The 14,991-nt window shown below is 39.9% G+C and overlaps 1 protein-coding gene across 1 annotated transcript in view; it reads left to right on the top strand.

Moving 5' to 3' along the window:
• The window catches only part of POU6F2 (POU class 6 homeobox 2), a 444,250-nt gene that overhangs the window by 42,555 nt on the left and 386,704 nt on the right, over positions 1 to 14,991 (top strand). The window contains exon 2 of the mRNA XM_019653830.1: positions 13,447 to 13,618. Coding sequence (XP_019509375.1) covers positions 13,447 to 13,618 — 172 coding nt within the window. The remainder of the gene's footprint in view (positions 1 to 13,446; positions 13,619 to 14,991) is intronic.

Here is a 14,991-nt window from a genome sequence, read left to right as displayed (position 1 = left end):
AAAACAAAATATGTTCTAAATTTATAAGTTAATATGTTCTGAGTTTATATAAAGCAGACATTTAAAATTAAAATTTATGTCATCTACTTTGTGACTCTTTGGTCTAGCTAAATTTGATCAACTTGTGTTAATATTTCTCATAATGCTGTTTTCAATCAATTTTGCATTGAATTTTTAAGGGTTTCTGCTTTATGTATTTTTTAACTTGGTATTTGATCTTTCCACTGTCATTTCAGTTGCAGGAAGGCCTGCACTTGTTCAATGACGTGCTCCTATCACCTTGCTGAGTGGGTGGCATGTATGGGTGGCATACAATACTCAATGTGTATTTGTTGAATTAATGAATAAATAGCATTAAAAACAGTCCCAATATCAAAGTTAATTAAGGGGGAAAAATCTCCAATAATCCTTGTGCAAAAACAAATCAAACTGTTTTCCACTGGATTTAAAAAACGTAATTTTTAAAAATCTATCATAATTGACTGTATCTATTTTTATTTCAAAGACTTCAGAATTTGTTTCCTAGTTTATCTCAATGCTTATTTGAATTTACTTTTCCATTTGCTTTTAATTGAAAAGATAATTTCTTGCGGGGTTTTTTTTAACTAAGTATTCTGCAGGTTTGATTAGAGTTTTGCTTGACATGCTAAGGAAATGAGTGCCCACAGGTGGCCCCCTCAAGGTCCTAAAGCCAAGAACAAGCTTTGCAGGCCAGTGCATTCCCACAGGCTTCCAGCAGGGCTCGTCTGTTCCTGGGCCTGGAGGAGAGCAGGCTGGGCCCTCCTAGCCTGAGTCGTGAGGAAGTAGGAAGACCCAGCAATGGTCCCTTTCTCATTTGTTCTGTGCAGGAAACAGAACTTTTCAGGCAATATGCATGCGCATGTGGACAAATCATGCAGAAGCTCAGCAGAATGCAATTAAAGGGGATTGTGTATGAAGCTGCATTCCAGCCCTGGAGATTGAGCCTTCCTGGGACACTGATACACTTGTCATTGGGATGGGCCAGCTTAACATAGTCAGACTTGGGATAATTCAGCTAGCATTGAGTTGAAATGGTCTGTTTTTAATCTATGAAAGCTTTAGTTTAAGCAAATTAATGGTGGAGGGGTGGAGATGGGGATAGATGGAGGCTTCTCAACCCACTGAAAGGAACCAATTGTTTATAGAGACTTTAGCACATTTGTTTTTATGTGTGTGCCTTACTGATTTGTTAAAACACGTCTGTTTTCCTCTTGACAACATATTACCCATTCTCATTACTGTAGGTGCTTGAGGATATTAGGGAAGCAATTCTTTAAAAATACTCTGTGACCAACTAGTAACTCAGCTGCTTCATCTGCTGCATTTGGCAATGCAGTCTTTGAGGGCCCGTGATCCTGTGGATGGCTGTGTTGATACTTTGTTTTAGTGTGTGACTTTTGAGTCACACATTGGGTCATCAGTTGCAGACCAGCTCCCTAAAATAAGAAATTAAGTCTAGAAAAACCAGTTAAAACTCCCTGGGAGGAGGAACATGTTTATTCATTAGCATCGGCAATGATGCTAAAACAGTGCTTTGGAGAAAGGGTGTTGTGTTAGTGTGTGCACATGCGTGACACACATGTTCAGTATACATTGGCATTTTACAAGAAGGGGAGGTAAGGGGTGCCAAGAAAAGGATAGATCTGTGAAACAGTGCACTAGACTCATAGAAGATGCTGAATAACCCCTTTCCTTTACTGACATCTACCAGATGGTGACATTTTTGATGGTAGCAAATGTTTCTTGATCCTTACATTCTCCATACCCCATAGCACAACACCTTATACAGGATGAATGGTCAATAAATATTTGTTGAATTGTGTCCGTTTTGTTTTAAGTAGATCCTGACTCAGAGCCTTCCCCAATCATGCAAACTAAAGAGGACAAAAATAAATATGAATAAAAGCAAGCCTTGTTTTAAAATGCCCTTAATTTCGAAGACTAGAGATTCAAAGAAATATTTAGTTAAGTAGCTTTTTATAGTTTGGGTTGGAAACAAAATATTTTTAATAAGGATTAATAAGATAGCTGATTGGGTGGGGAGAACCCATAAAAAACGAACCTCCTAGTTCATGTATTTGTGAGAGACCAAATCCCCAGGAATGAGAAGATTTAGCTAATCTTTCCAATCACATTCTCCCTCTCTCCCCAACCCCATCTCCTTGGAATTATGTTATCTCTGCTCAGTTTAAAAGCTCAGAAGCCTTTTGAATTGGAGCTGCATTCAAAGGACAGTCAAGGGTCACCCTTGGAATATTAAAGGAGAGTGGATTACAGGAGAGGGAGGGAAAGGGAGCAGCTGGGGCCAGGCGTAGCCATGGCAGAAAATGAGAGGAAAACGCCACAGGAGCTGGTGTTGGCGGAGAGAAAGCTGCCCGGATTGTTAGAAAGGACAGGAAGTAGCAACGCAGCAAACCACATTATCAGTGTCTAGCGCGTGCTATTGGAGTTTGAGAGCAAAGGAAAGGAAAACACGTATTAGTGAAATCAATTAGGCAATGGCCTTTTGAACAGAAATAGAATGGTTCCTTTAGAGAGCATGAACACATGAACCTTGGAAAATTAAAAGCCAGATATTGTTATTTCAGGGATATAATTCTACAGAATTTACAGCTCCTTGACAGTTACTTATTTCTTAAAATAATGAGGTCTTGAAATTTATAAAGCAAATTTCTTCTCAAAAGACATCAAAGTAATTCAGTTTTCAAAAATCTATTTTTTGACCTTTCTTCCATCATTTATAGATATTGATTCTTGTTTTTGTTTTTCAAATAAAATCAATGGATATTTAGTGAAGGCTTATTATGTGCCAAGCACCGTCCTAATATTTGGAGTGGGAGGATGTGGTGACAGGCTCCTGAGCGCCCCAGCAGTGGTTACTTACTGATTTTTTTGTGGTGAGGGGATGGGGAAGTGGATCATGAATCTTTCTGAAAACCTGACGAAGGCTAAGGAGCTTTTCCATAATAAAATGGGTGCACAGTCATACTTTGTCAGAAGAGTCGCACACAAAGTGCAATATGTGCATCTCATAATAATAACTCTACAGTTAGCCTATTCTGAGCACTATTCGTGAGCTATTTATGTAATCTGCACAGTTATCCCATGAAGCATATACTATAATTACTCCCATTTCCATTCAGGGAAACTGAGGCTCAGAGAGATGTAGTAAGTCCCTTGCCTCGGGCCCTTCAGTGAAGAGAAGGTGACCCCAGGCGCGCACACACAGGCTCTTGGCTGCAGGGTCCAGGTTCGCACCCTTGCACTGCGGGTCTCCAGACACGACACGCAAGGTCCTGGAGAGCCTGGCCCCATTGGCCGGCTGTGGGCCAATGGGAGGGCCGGTCTCTGTGCAAGGCAGACCAGGCAACGCCCGACACTTCATTGCCACCTGCCAGAAAATCAGCTCAGCATGTTTACAATCATTATAAAAATGTGCGTGGCATTTTCTCCGGCTGTGCGGTGACTATCCATATGCCGTGGGTTGACTGGGGGTGGGGAGCTAGGGGGTGGTGGTGTGTGAAGCAGAAGTTTAGGCCTAACTTAGAAGGTTCTGAGGAACCATTAGGTTTCAAGCTGGATTTTTAGGAATATTAGTCTGTCAGCAGAGGGCAGAATGGAGTTTTCTATTTATTTATGGAAATTGGAAACTATAGGGAACTGGATATTTCTCGAATAAAAGTTTTTCTCCTCAACTGTGTGTCCTTTGCTATTCAGGATGGAAGAATAGAATTAGATGTCTCCGCATATTTAATGTATTATTCATTTAAATGAATATTTGCCTCTGAGAAAAATGATAGAATTAGAACATTTATAATAAAATTATGTTTCTAATATGCTGTATGTGTGAGATGATACTGCTCCTGAATGATTATGAAGGAGAGTGCATTGTATAGGAGCGGTGTCAGGCTCTCCCTGGTGAGGAGGAGACTCTTCCAGGCTGAACAAAAGGCGGGGACAGAGCCCTAGGCTTAGGCGGGTGGTGGAGGGGCCCTGCACTCATCCGGGGCTGCCCTGCGCTCATCCAGGCCCCCTGAGCTCCAGTGCTCCTGCCTTTGCTTGGGTGAGCTAATTCTCAGTCCCAGGGAGAAAAAACAAAACAACAGCAACAAAGAACACTTTCCTTTTCCCTTTTAGTGTTGCTGTTAAATTCTTCCATTTTGTCCTAGTGAAACAAAGTAACACAATCACACAAAACCAAACTCATCTCCATTTCTGGAAGCAGAATATGGGTCCGTGTGCATGTGTGAACATGCCAGGCAGACAAAATAGCCAGGTGAAGCCTTAGTTTTTCACTGTGTATTTTTAGACATAGTTAAATGTATTTTTAAAACATTAAACATATGAGTATTAACTAGGGACAATCCTTGCCTTAGCTTTCCTTCCTTCCTTCCTTCCTTCCTTCCTTCCTTCCTTCCTTCCTGCCTGCCTGCCTGCCTGCCTTCCTCAAAATCAATCAAGCAATCAATCAAAACGCATTTATTGAGAGCCTGTTTTGTATCAGACACAATGCCTGGTATTGGGAATTCTGAGACATGTCTGCCTGCAAAGAACTCAAGTACCTCAGCTGTAGGATCGAACACTTAAATATTTTGGAAAGGTAAACAATTATCCAATAGAAAAAGTGTTGTGATTTTATTGCATCTGTGATACATTACAAGTATGTAATATGGGCAGACCTGGGAAACGCCATGTAAAATGGGTGAAAGGAGCCAATACGGTGTTAATCACAGGGCATTCCGTCCTCCCCTGCAATCCTCCGAGGCCTTGGAGGCACCTCCTTCTAAACCTTAGGGCTTCTCAGTTCAGTGCTCAGTTTGAAAATTCTGAGACTAGAGACCAGGTCTTCCCATTCTGTGAACTAAGTCATCCACTTTCGCAAAAGGTTACAAGTGTTGAGACTTTATATCTGTATATCTGTATCATCTATTTCTATTTATCTGTATATAAACACAGAAATACACACACACACACACACACACACACATTAATTAAGTACCTCTGTTAGAATTTCTAAAATGCTGAAAGTAAGCTTTTTTTAGGATAGAAATTGGATGTTCTTTCTCTCTTGGTACATTTCAATCACTAAATGCAAATTCACTTTAATCTGCATTCTATTCTGATTAAATTCTGATGCCTATTTGAAGCCATCAGATTATGAAGAATGTATGAATATAGGATATGTGAATGCAACGTCGATACTGCTGTATAACCCCATTACCAAAGAACCAGGTCCAGAGGAGCCTGGATTGAACTCTTATTGATGCTTTTTCACAAAGGCAGCAGAAATTGAATTGATGGAGCTATTAGGTTGTCAATACCAGTGTCTCCCTTTCTTCCCAGATAAGTATACATGAAGCATCACCCATACAGTCATTTTAACCTCTTGGGGCCAAAGAGTTAGAGAGGTTCAAGGTGATGATTTAGGTGAGGAGATGCTTTGTAGAAGTCCAGAACTGGCATACTCTTGTTTGACTGGTTATTGTCATTTCAACCTACACATTTGCATTGATGAGCTGTTTTTCTTGTATTATTTGCTTGTTTTGTTTAACTACAGCTGTGTCTGATGCTTTCATTTTTAATTGGAGTTGTCTCTAGAGTATAAGCATAGTTAAGAGGATGCAGCACTCATGGTGGTATTTGGAGAAAGCTAGAGACCCTAGGTGGTGACTGACAGGTGAGCAGGAGATTGTATACTTATCTGAGGTTCAACTAAGAGACAAGAGACTCTTAAACTGTGCCCACAGGCACACGCTTAGATGAAATACCATCCTCTGACACCAAAGCAAATCAGATATTTTGCAGTCTTATTTTATGCTATGATTCTGGACATTTACCTAATAGATATCCGCTAGATAAAGTGTTAGGAATTGGAAGGGGCAGCAAGTAGAGTGATTTGCCCAAGGCATCTTCTGACCAGGGGCTCTACACCCTGTTTCACTCTGTAATGAGCTAGCCTGCCCCTAAGGCCGTGTTCACCTAGCTGCTGGGTCATAATCCAGTAGAGAGGGCTGGGTTGCAGATGGCCTACACCAACATCATAGGCACAATTATGGGGCTCTTTTTGGTAGACCATGGTAGTCAGTAATAGTTAGAAACGGTGAGAGCTTGCTACACCCTCAAAGTCTTGCTACCTGGTTATGATGAAAATGAGCTCTGAGACCCAAAGCTGCCATACATTATCAAGTACAATTTTATTAGCAAACAATCCCAAAAATAGTTTGTTCAATCTGTCTGTAAGCTTGATGAAGTCATAATTCTGATTTTCAGTGAAACTTACACAACTTGCATGGAAGGTTCATTAAGGCAAATACAGAAACAGTCTAGAAGCAAGATCTGTTCATCTTGCAGTCAGCATCAGGCAACTAGAGCTCTCTGACCCAAAGACTGGACATGGGATGGTTTGTGGATCAAGTCTTCGTTTCCTAGCCCCAAGTACATAGATGACAGGACTTGCTAGATTCTTAATATTCTCTGGTTTCACATAAGGGTGGGGAGTGTCTCTAAAATATTTTAGCTAACACATATTTCAACCTCCATTAATGCTGATCAAATCATTAATTTAACTCTAATACAAATTATACTAATCAGTGAAATGCAGGGTGAGGGAGTGGTGGACAGTGAACAGTGAACAGAAGTAGCTAAAGAGTTTGTGGGGGCCAAGCCTGGAGTAGGGTGTTTCTGATTAAATGCTAGCTCTGGCACATGAATACTGATTAAGGGAATTGGTGCGGTTCAAGGGTCTGAAAACCTTTTTTGTAAAGAGGTAGACAGTAAATACTTTAGGCTTTGTAGGCCATAAGGCAAAATGTAGGCTGCCCCTGAGTAAAGGACATGACCTTGGAGAGGCAGTCCCTTTAGGCAAAGGCAAGTCCTAGGGATGGACCCAACTGTGACCTATCGTCAGCCAACAACCCTAGCGGCTGGGAAATGAGTGTGTTGGTCCTAAAAAGGGGATCTGGATGGCACACCAAAACATCCACTACAGCATATTCTCTTTTTCCAAACTAGAGCAGGGGAGAAAAGAAACCCACTGTCAATTGTACGCCTTAATGTGGGAAGTGGTACAATGGAAAATGGTCTATCTGTATGGCACTTTCTATCTGTCAAAACATATTCATGTACGTTATCTGTACATTACTTCACTCTAGTCTCACAATATCCCCCTTGAGATATAGAAAGCCATGTTGGTATGGAAACCAAGATGGAAGAGATGGTGATTTCCTCATGGTCAGGCAGGTGCTTTGTGCTAAATCTGGGAGCAGCCATGAGGTCTCCTGGAGCCTCCTTGGGACTACACACTTCAAGCCCAGCATTTGTTTTGGATTTTCAGTGTCCTTCTTGATTTTCACAGAATATTCATTTATTTCATTATGGAATTAAGTAAAATTTCAGTCACACTAACTGTAAAGTGGAGAGATGGGGAAGTACATAGCAGTTGGGCATATCAGGCTAAGGAAGGAAAAACAGGTTGGGATCAACATTCTGCTGTGAAAATCAACAGTATATATGTTTAAGCTTTGTAATTAAGTTCATTATAATGTAAATTTCTGTCTGTTTATTATTTGCTAAAAATGTGAGATTTTCTGATTTTCTCAAAACAACTTTTGTTTGCAGTGTAGGCAGTGACACTTAAAATAAAATAATCAGTGATGGGTAAGTTTATAGTATTTTTAGTGTCTTTTGATCATCATTAATTGTCAAATTTTTCAACAATAATATATACACTTACTTCAATGCAAAAAAACATGAAAATAAACTATGGTCTTATTTTCAAAAGTCAAAAGATGTGTTTTTAAAATGTATTGTTAGAGGGAGGAAATATTAATGATAAAAATGAAAGTCTTTGTAACTTTTGAGAGAAAACATTCTATAGTACATTAAATATATTGAGAACTAACCTACTTAATAATATTTGGTAATTGGTAAAAGAAAGATAAAAATTGTTTTTCTTAATGACTAAGGTAACAAAATACACACTTGAAGTTTTCTTTTCCCCAAACCCATGAAGGTCTAGTTTCTTCCTCTTAATTATTTGTGATTTGGAGCGTTTTACCTCTTCTTAGTGGGAGAAATTAAATACAAAACATGATGCTGTCTTTAGATCTTAAATTGGCTGTAGATAATTTCCACCTTTTTTCCTAAATTGAAATGTGGCATTTTAAGAGGGAGGAGAATCTAATATATTTTTTTCCCTTTATAATGGATATAATTTTCCTATTGATCTATTGAGTATAACTTTGCCATATCCTGACTCTTCACAACCAAATGAATTGTTTTCCTGGATTTTTGAAGCCTGCCTGTCTTATTTACAGTTTCCCAAAAGCCCATCTGATTGCCTGCTCCATAGTTGGTTTGGACGTACATAAAAATATGCTGGGCTCAGCTCAAGCTCAGTTTAGAGGGGCGCCGGTACTTCTATCACGTGGCTGCCACTGGACCTGGATGCTTTGCTGAGCTAATAATCTCCCTGTCTTTAGTTTATCTGACTATAAAATGAAAATGATTATGCTTACAAAAACTCAGTTAGTTAAATTATTGAAGGCGATTAGCTGAATTATACCTTAGTTTATCTGGTATTATTTTTAACAGCCTGGTAAAAGCCCAAGTTGACTTCTCCTCCTTCATACAGTGCCCTATGTCTGCTCTTCAAATAAGGGTTTTACAACAGAAGTGCATGAGGACATCTTTATTGAAAAAGGATATTAAAATTTTCAGGAACTAGTATATGAGGAGAGAGTATAAACACTTAGTTTATAATAAGCTGCATATAATTGTATATAAATGAACTGTAAGGCATATTAATTGGGTGGAAGTTATTAGAATGTGAGAAGTGCTCAACACATGTGTACTTGTTGCAGCCTCCTAGTCTATTATTGCAGAATTGTTAAAAATTAGAGCTCTGACTTATGTTAGCTAGTTTCCATTAGCTGTAATCTAAGGGGGCGCTTTCTAAAATGAGTTTCAAGAAGCACTGGGTCCATTAGATAATATAATAAAGGTGATAAGGGAAAGGCCTTCCTTGGTCAGACAGTTTGGGGAAGGTTAGGTTAAGCAGAGCTGAATCTGCTACTGTCCTGGTAGACTTTTCTGCTGCATGTTCTATGTGGGTGTGATTGCAAAACCCTTTTATTGTAAAGTATCTTTTGGGGCAAGTGTTCTGTGGAATGCTCTTTGGGAAATACTATTTTATTCCAACCTTTTCATAATCTAGATGAGAACACCAAGGATGAAAGTGGTTAGTGATTTGCTAAGTTTATATTAAGAGAGTGAACCTGAATGCAGTCCTAGGTGTTTGACACTCCCTGATGTTCTGTTTACTATACCCATCGCCCCACAGATTTCACCCAAGCAGCGTCAGACTGAGAAGTATTTTGTTGCTAGAGTCTGAAGGGAAGAAGGTTGAATACACAAAATGCTCTGGGAATCCATTTTCCAGGCTTAACACCCTTCACAGTCCATAATTCAAGTTCTGGGAAACCGCCTGAGTTCCTGAGTCCATGAGCCTTGGTCTTTTCATTCTGTGTCCATTGTGCAGTACAAAAAGATGTCAATCTTTGGAGATGAGTCTACTGGAATTCAAAATACAGGTCCAGCACTTGCTAGCTGTATGGCTTTGGGACAAGTCAGTTAGCCAGCCTCTCTGAGTCTCAGTCCTTTAACCCTAAAATGGGGTAAATAACTGGTAGAGTTTGGGTGACATGAAATATATCTGAAGCACATATCTGGTAAAGGCATTCAATAAATGGGAACTATTTTTACTATGTAACAACATCTAAAGGAAATTTAAATAATTTCTGTGTAGCTCTGATGTTGATTGCAGCCCATTGTAGGACATAGTAAGATTTTTGTTCATGCAAACTACCTTTCTTCTTTCTTAGCATCTGGCTCTTGGGTCTCTGATGACTCCTGTGAGTGTCCTGTACTGACATATGCCATGTCCTATTCTTATACATACTTGGCATTATTCATATTGGACCAGTCACTTTCTTCTATCAGGGCTAATAAACAAATTGTAGAGAAGTCCCGGCTTCTTCCACTGTAGCTGTAACAATTTCAGATTTTCTAGTAAGAACTCTTCACCAACTTGATATTTTTTGCCTGTACTAGCTATTTCTGTTCCTGTTTGCTGCTGCAGGGATCCTCGCATGTATTGAAGTTGCAGCTCTCTTTCATCCCTGCAAGCACTTATATGGGTGCACATTGGAAAATCCTTCCCTCACTATGGCAGAAAGGAATTTTACAGACTGCCATTGCTTTTGGCAGAGAGAGAATGACTTCCAAGCTGAGTGCTGCTTGAAAGAGGCTCTCCCCCATCACTTATACTGTACTCAGTGGTTACTGCTTGTGACACATTTTCAAATGGACCCCCCAGTGGCTGCAGCTGTGATTAAAAGCTGTCTGCTCCCTGCCTCACTGGGGGTTTCCTGTTTAACCATGTCATGCACATATATATGTGGGCTGCAGCTGCATCATGGCAAACGTAGTGTTTTCTAAGATGAAAAATCAAATGAGTACTTGAATCATAAACTCCTGAATTTTCCAAGCTCAAGTTATTGAGAGACACTAGTTGGGAACCTAGCCATGCATGAGGTACATAAAAGTAATTTAAAGAAGAAGAGCTAATGGTCAGTGAATGTATACCATCTGCCAGTACATGCTTTGCATACATCAACCAGACTGAACATCTTAAAGGTTTGAGTGCACTTGAACTTAGCAGCTGCATTTCAGCTTCTCTGTGTGATTTGGGATTCAGTTTGACCACTCACAAATAAAGCAAAAACCGGATATTCTTGTTTGAAGATTACCCAGCTATTCACTGACACACTAAAGACCACGTTTGGCTTATCATGAGGGTGCATGTCATTCTAAACACATCTACCATTAACACTACCTTAAAAAGTGCTCAAATGAGCAGTGTGGCCTCAGACTCTGTGTCTCGAAGGCACAAGTCCTTCCTTTAGATGAGAAAGACTGAGTATTCAACATCTTGTAAAGTAAAAAGAATGTGCTAGAATTTAAACCTGGGCTCTTTGCTTTATGTGATGAGTGTTCCTATCAAAGCCACGAGGTGAAACAGTGTTCCCTTCCCTACCTACTCTGCTCCACTAACTGAATCAGAAGAATCCAAACGCACATTCTTTCTTAGATGCAGAGGAAAGAAATTGGGGGGAAATTTGAGAATTTTGTGTCTCCTTTCCCCTCTGCCTGCTTCCCCCCAAATTTCAAGGACTCTAAATCTCAGCGACCAAACACAGTCTATGAAATGCTAATGTATCACTAGCAAATTTAGGCTGACAATACTGTGAATCGACCACATTGATTATATTTCAAATATTTACAATATGGTGAGACAAGCCTAATTTATTTTCTAAAGAGTTCAAGGTAGGTATCACCATTCCAGAGGGGGGAACAACGGAGAGATGTTTGTGGTTGCTATCTGCAATAGTCTGATGCTGACAGAGAGTAGTATTTTATTTAGTAATTAACAGTGTAAAGGGGAGAGGAGCTGTCATGTTGGTTCTTAAGCTGGGGAATGTGATGAAAGATGATATCTGCGATCTCATCCTTTCCACTTGTTTAGGATTGTCAGGATGAGAAATGTCAGCATTATGAAAGCTCGGCTCTGCTCTTGATATGATAAAACCCTTCAAAAGCCAGTCTTTCTCTCACCCTCATCCCCCTCCTTTCTCGCTCTCTCTCTGCACTTGCTTTTTTATTTATCCTGTTTTGTTAGATGGCAGAAATATAATTCTTTTCTTTCTTCCTATTATAAGCCACCATTTTTGTTTTATTATATGTTTCACAACCCCTAATGCCCCACTGAAAATTACCTTGTTAAATGACAGTGTTTCAAAGCCATGAATCCTTTCCACCATTCCCTCAGAGGTTTGAAACAGTCAACAGACTGTAAAGAATAAATAATAAAAAAGTATTGATTATTTTGATGACTGTGAGATTCAATTAAGTATTAATTTTGCCCTCCAGTGGACCTATCAAGGTATTCAAAAGGGAGGATTCAGCTCGGCTAAATGCGTGCAGAGTGCTTCAGCCTTAAATAGGGAGAAAATGTGTTTACCTACAGTATTTGAAGAAGTGCATTGATGCACAGAGTCCAATATTTAAGTGCTGTGCAAATTAAGCTCTGGTGACAGTGACATTGTTTTCAGTGGTATGAGTATTGACTAAAGAAGTGCATTTGATGACAGCTTAAACTATTTGTATTGATTAACATTTTCATAGATTATCATGTGTCATATCAAATTCACTTTTCAGGCATGAATACATTAAAAAAATAATAACCACGGGCGTGCCGCAACCAATGTAATGATGGGACGAGAGAGCATACGGCCCCACCTGCCCCTGCGCTGGTCACCTGTTTCCTGCTCAGGAACCACTTAGGCATGAACTTGGCAATAAATAGCTCGCAGATAACGCAAAAAGGGCACTTCTTGCTTTTCTTTCCTTCTGCATCTGATATTTGTGCCAAAACAATATTGTGCATCTGGGTTTGCAAATGGAATAAAAGGCTACACTTGGAAAATATTTCTGATCCTAAAATGCACTCCTAATGAGCTGAAGATAAAGCACATTTAAATTATTGGGGCCAAAAGTTTGCCCTGTTTTGGAGATATTTGTTTTCTTTTCCTTTAATGCTCTGGGTGTAAGATGCTCTAGGTTTCCGAATTATTGAACACAGTTTGTAAGTATTTTTCCAATTCCTTTAAAAATGTTAAAACTAATTTTCATCTGCTTTGTCGTGTATTGTTTGCTTTGAAATGTTCATTTGATTGGAGGTTAGTTTCAGCCCAAATCTGGGACCGCTGGAGTCAACTTCTAAGGGTGCTTATGAAATTTACATAAGAAATCGCTTTTATTCCAGTGACAGCATTTTGCGGACTCTTTTCTCCCTATCTCTTTTCTCTGCTCTGGGGATAGGGTTTAATTGCTTGTCCCCCAGGGAGAGGGCTTCTTAAAATAGCCCGCGGTTCCTCCATAGGGTGCGCCTTCCTTTACAGTGTGTTGCTGAAGTACAAACCCAGCACTTTCTTTTTTCTTCCTGCATTAAAGACAGAACAAGGTGTAAAAACACTTGCACAAAAGCACATCCCACAATTAAAGCTGTGTTGGTTAGGTTGCTTTCAAAGAAGTTTTTTGTTTGTTTGTTTTCCCTTCCGAAGCCTCCTGAATCTCTCACATGCTAGTTGAGCTTTAATAGGGTGGGGAGTAATGGAGAACTCCTCGGATCTGTAATAGCTCTTCACTTGACTGCAGCCAGCAATAACAGCGGGAGCAGCCAGAGATAAGAGAGAGGAGAGAGGGAGAGTGTGCGTGTGGAAGAGAGAGAAGGGAAGGGAGAGGGAGAGAGGGCACGCACACTAAAGCTGCCACTTTTTTCCTCCCTTCACTCTTCCCCTATCCTAGGATCCAATGATAGCTGGACAAGTCAGTAAGCCCTTGCTGTCAGTGCGGAGTGAAATGAATGCAGAGTTGAGAGGTGAGGACAAGGCTGCTACTTCAGACAGCGAGCTGAATGAGCCCCGGCTTGCGCCCGTGGAATCAAATGACAGCGAGGACACTCCCAGCAAGCTCTTCGGTAAGTCTGCCTAGGTGTTTCATTTCAGTCTTACCATGTTGTCCGGAACAGCAATCCACACACCCACCCCCTCTTTTTTTCCCCTGGTCTTCATTCAATTTTCTCGTGAGTACTAAAAAGAGGAGCTTCTGCTCTTGGAGGGGCCAAGCCACTGAAGCCCATTCCAGCTGGCTTAGGAGGATGTCCTCCAAACTTTTCCCAACAAGGAACTTCCTCGCTGCCCATCTTGACTTGTCATATATTGCTAGTTCCCAGGCTAGAAATTATTTGGAAATAGAAGATGGTAATAATAATCAGGAAATCAGTTTCGTTGTGAGAATTGGTTAACGTTTATTGAATAAATATTGACTCGGTTTCGGATTGCTTTGCTGCCTTTTGTTAAGGGGAACGAGAATAAAGTGTTATTATCTGTAGTCAAAAGACAGGAGAGGGGAACTGAAAAATATCAATACAAGTCATTCCACGCCAAGTAAACAAAGGTGGCTGCGGGAATTGTGCGAAGAAATACCATTTTGTAATCACAATTAGAATGAATATTTCTCTCTTCTTTTAAAACGGTGATGAGGAAAGAAAACAGGTCCTTGACATCCCCGCCTGACCCTCTCCCCTTTGACAGATGCTTGCAGCCTCACCCTAAGTGCAGAGGCAGCTCAGCACCTTTTAGGAACCTTTGTTTCGTAAACAAAACAAGAACAAGCAGAGTGCCACTCCAGCAAAGACATCTGTCATTCAAACAGATGACACTCTGTAAGCCAACTCAAGCAACTGTGATCTCTAATCAGAAAGGGAGCGGGCTGTTGAGGCGTGTGACTGAGTGATGGATGGTGACAGATGTCTCTGCTGGAGAGGCACTTTATGGGCTAGAGTGACATTCGACTTTCAGAACAGTTGCTCCTGAAACACTTGCTTTTAATTATTTTCCAGTGTTTATATACTTGTATTACTAAATATCTATCTCTATCTATAATACCTACTACCTGTTTATACACATATGCTAACCTGATATATATGTGATTTTATATATACAAAAAATTTATATATATGATTATATATAGTTTATATGTATATGTATGATTATATCAGGAAGAGAACTGCTTGGTCTCACATTAAAAACAGTTGTGAGCCTGAACCTGAAAAAAAAGAAAGAAAGAAAAATCAGTGTATAGACTGCTTTGTTAAGAAAGTCATTAATTCAGTTAAAAATTCAGCTTTTTTTTTTTTTTAACCTGTAGAAAGAAAGCAGCTTTGACAGTTCAGCAACTCTAGGCCAGGTTCCACAGAGGAGCTTTTCTCTGATTTTAAATGCTCAATCAAACATTAGAGGGGTGTTGCAGAGAAACTTTCTGTTTCAATTTTTCTATTGGTAAAATACC

The sequence above is a fragment of the Hipposideros armiger genome, unplaced genomic scaffold (assembly GCF_001890085.2).
Source record: "Hipposideros armiger isolate ML-2016 unplaced genomic scaffold, ASM189008v1 scaffold_208, whole genome shotgun sequence".
NCBI lineage: Eukaryota > Metazoa > Chordata > Mammalia > Chiroptera > Hipposideridae > Hipposideros > Hipposideros armiger.
This window is presented reverse-complemented; position numbering and strand designations above follow the sequence as displayed.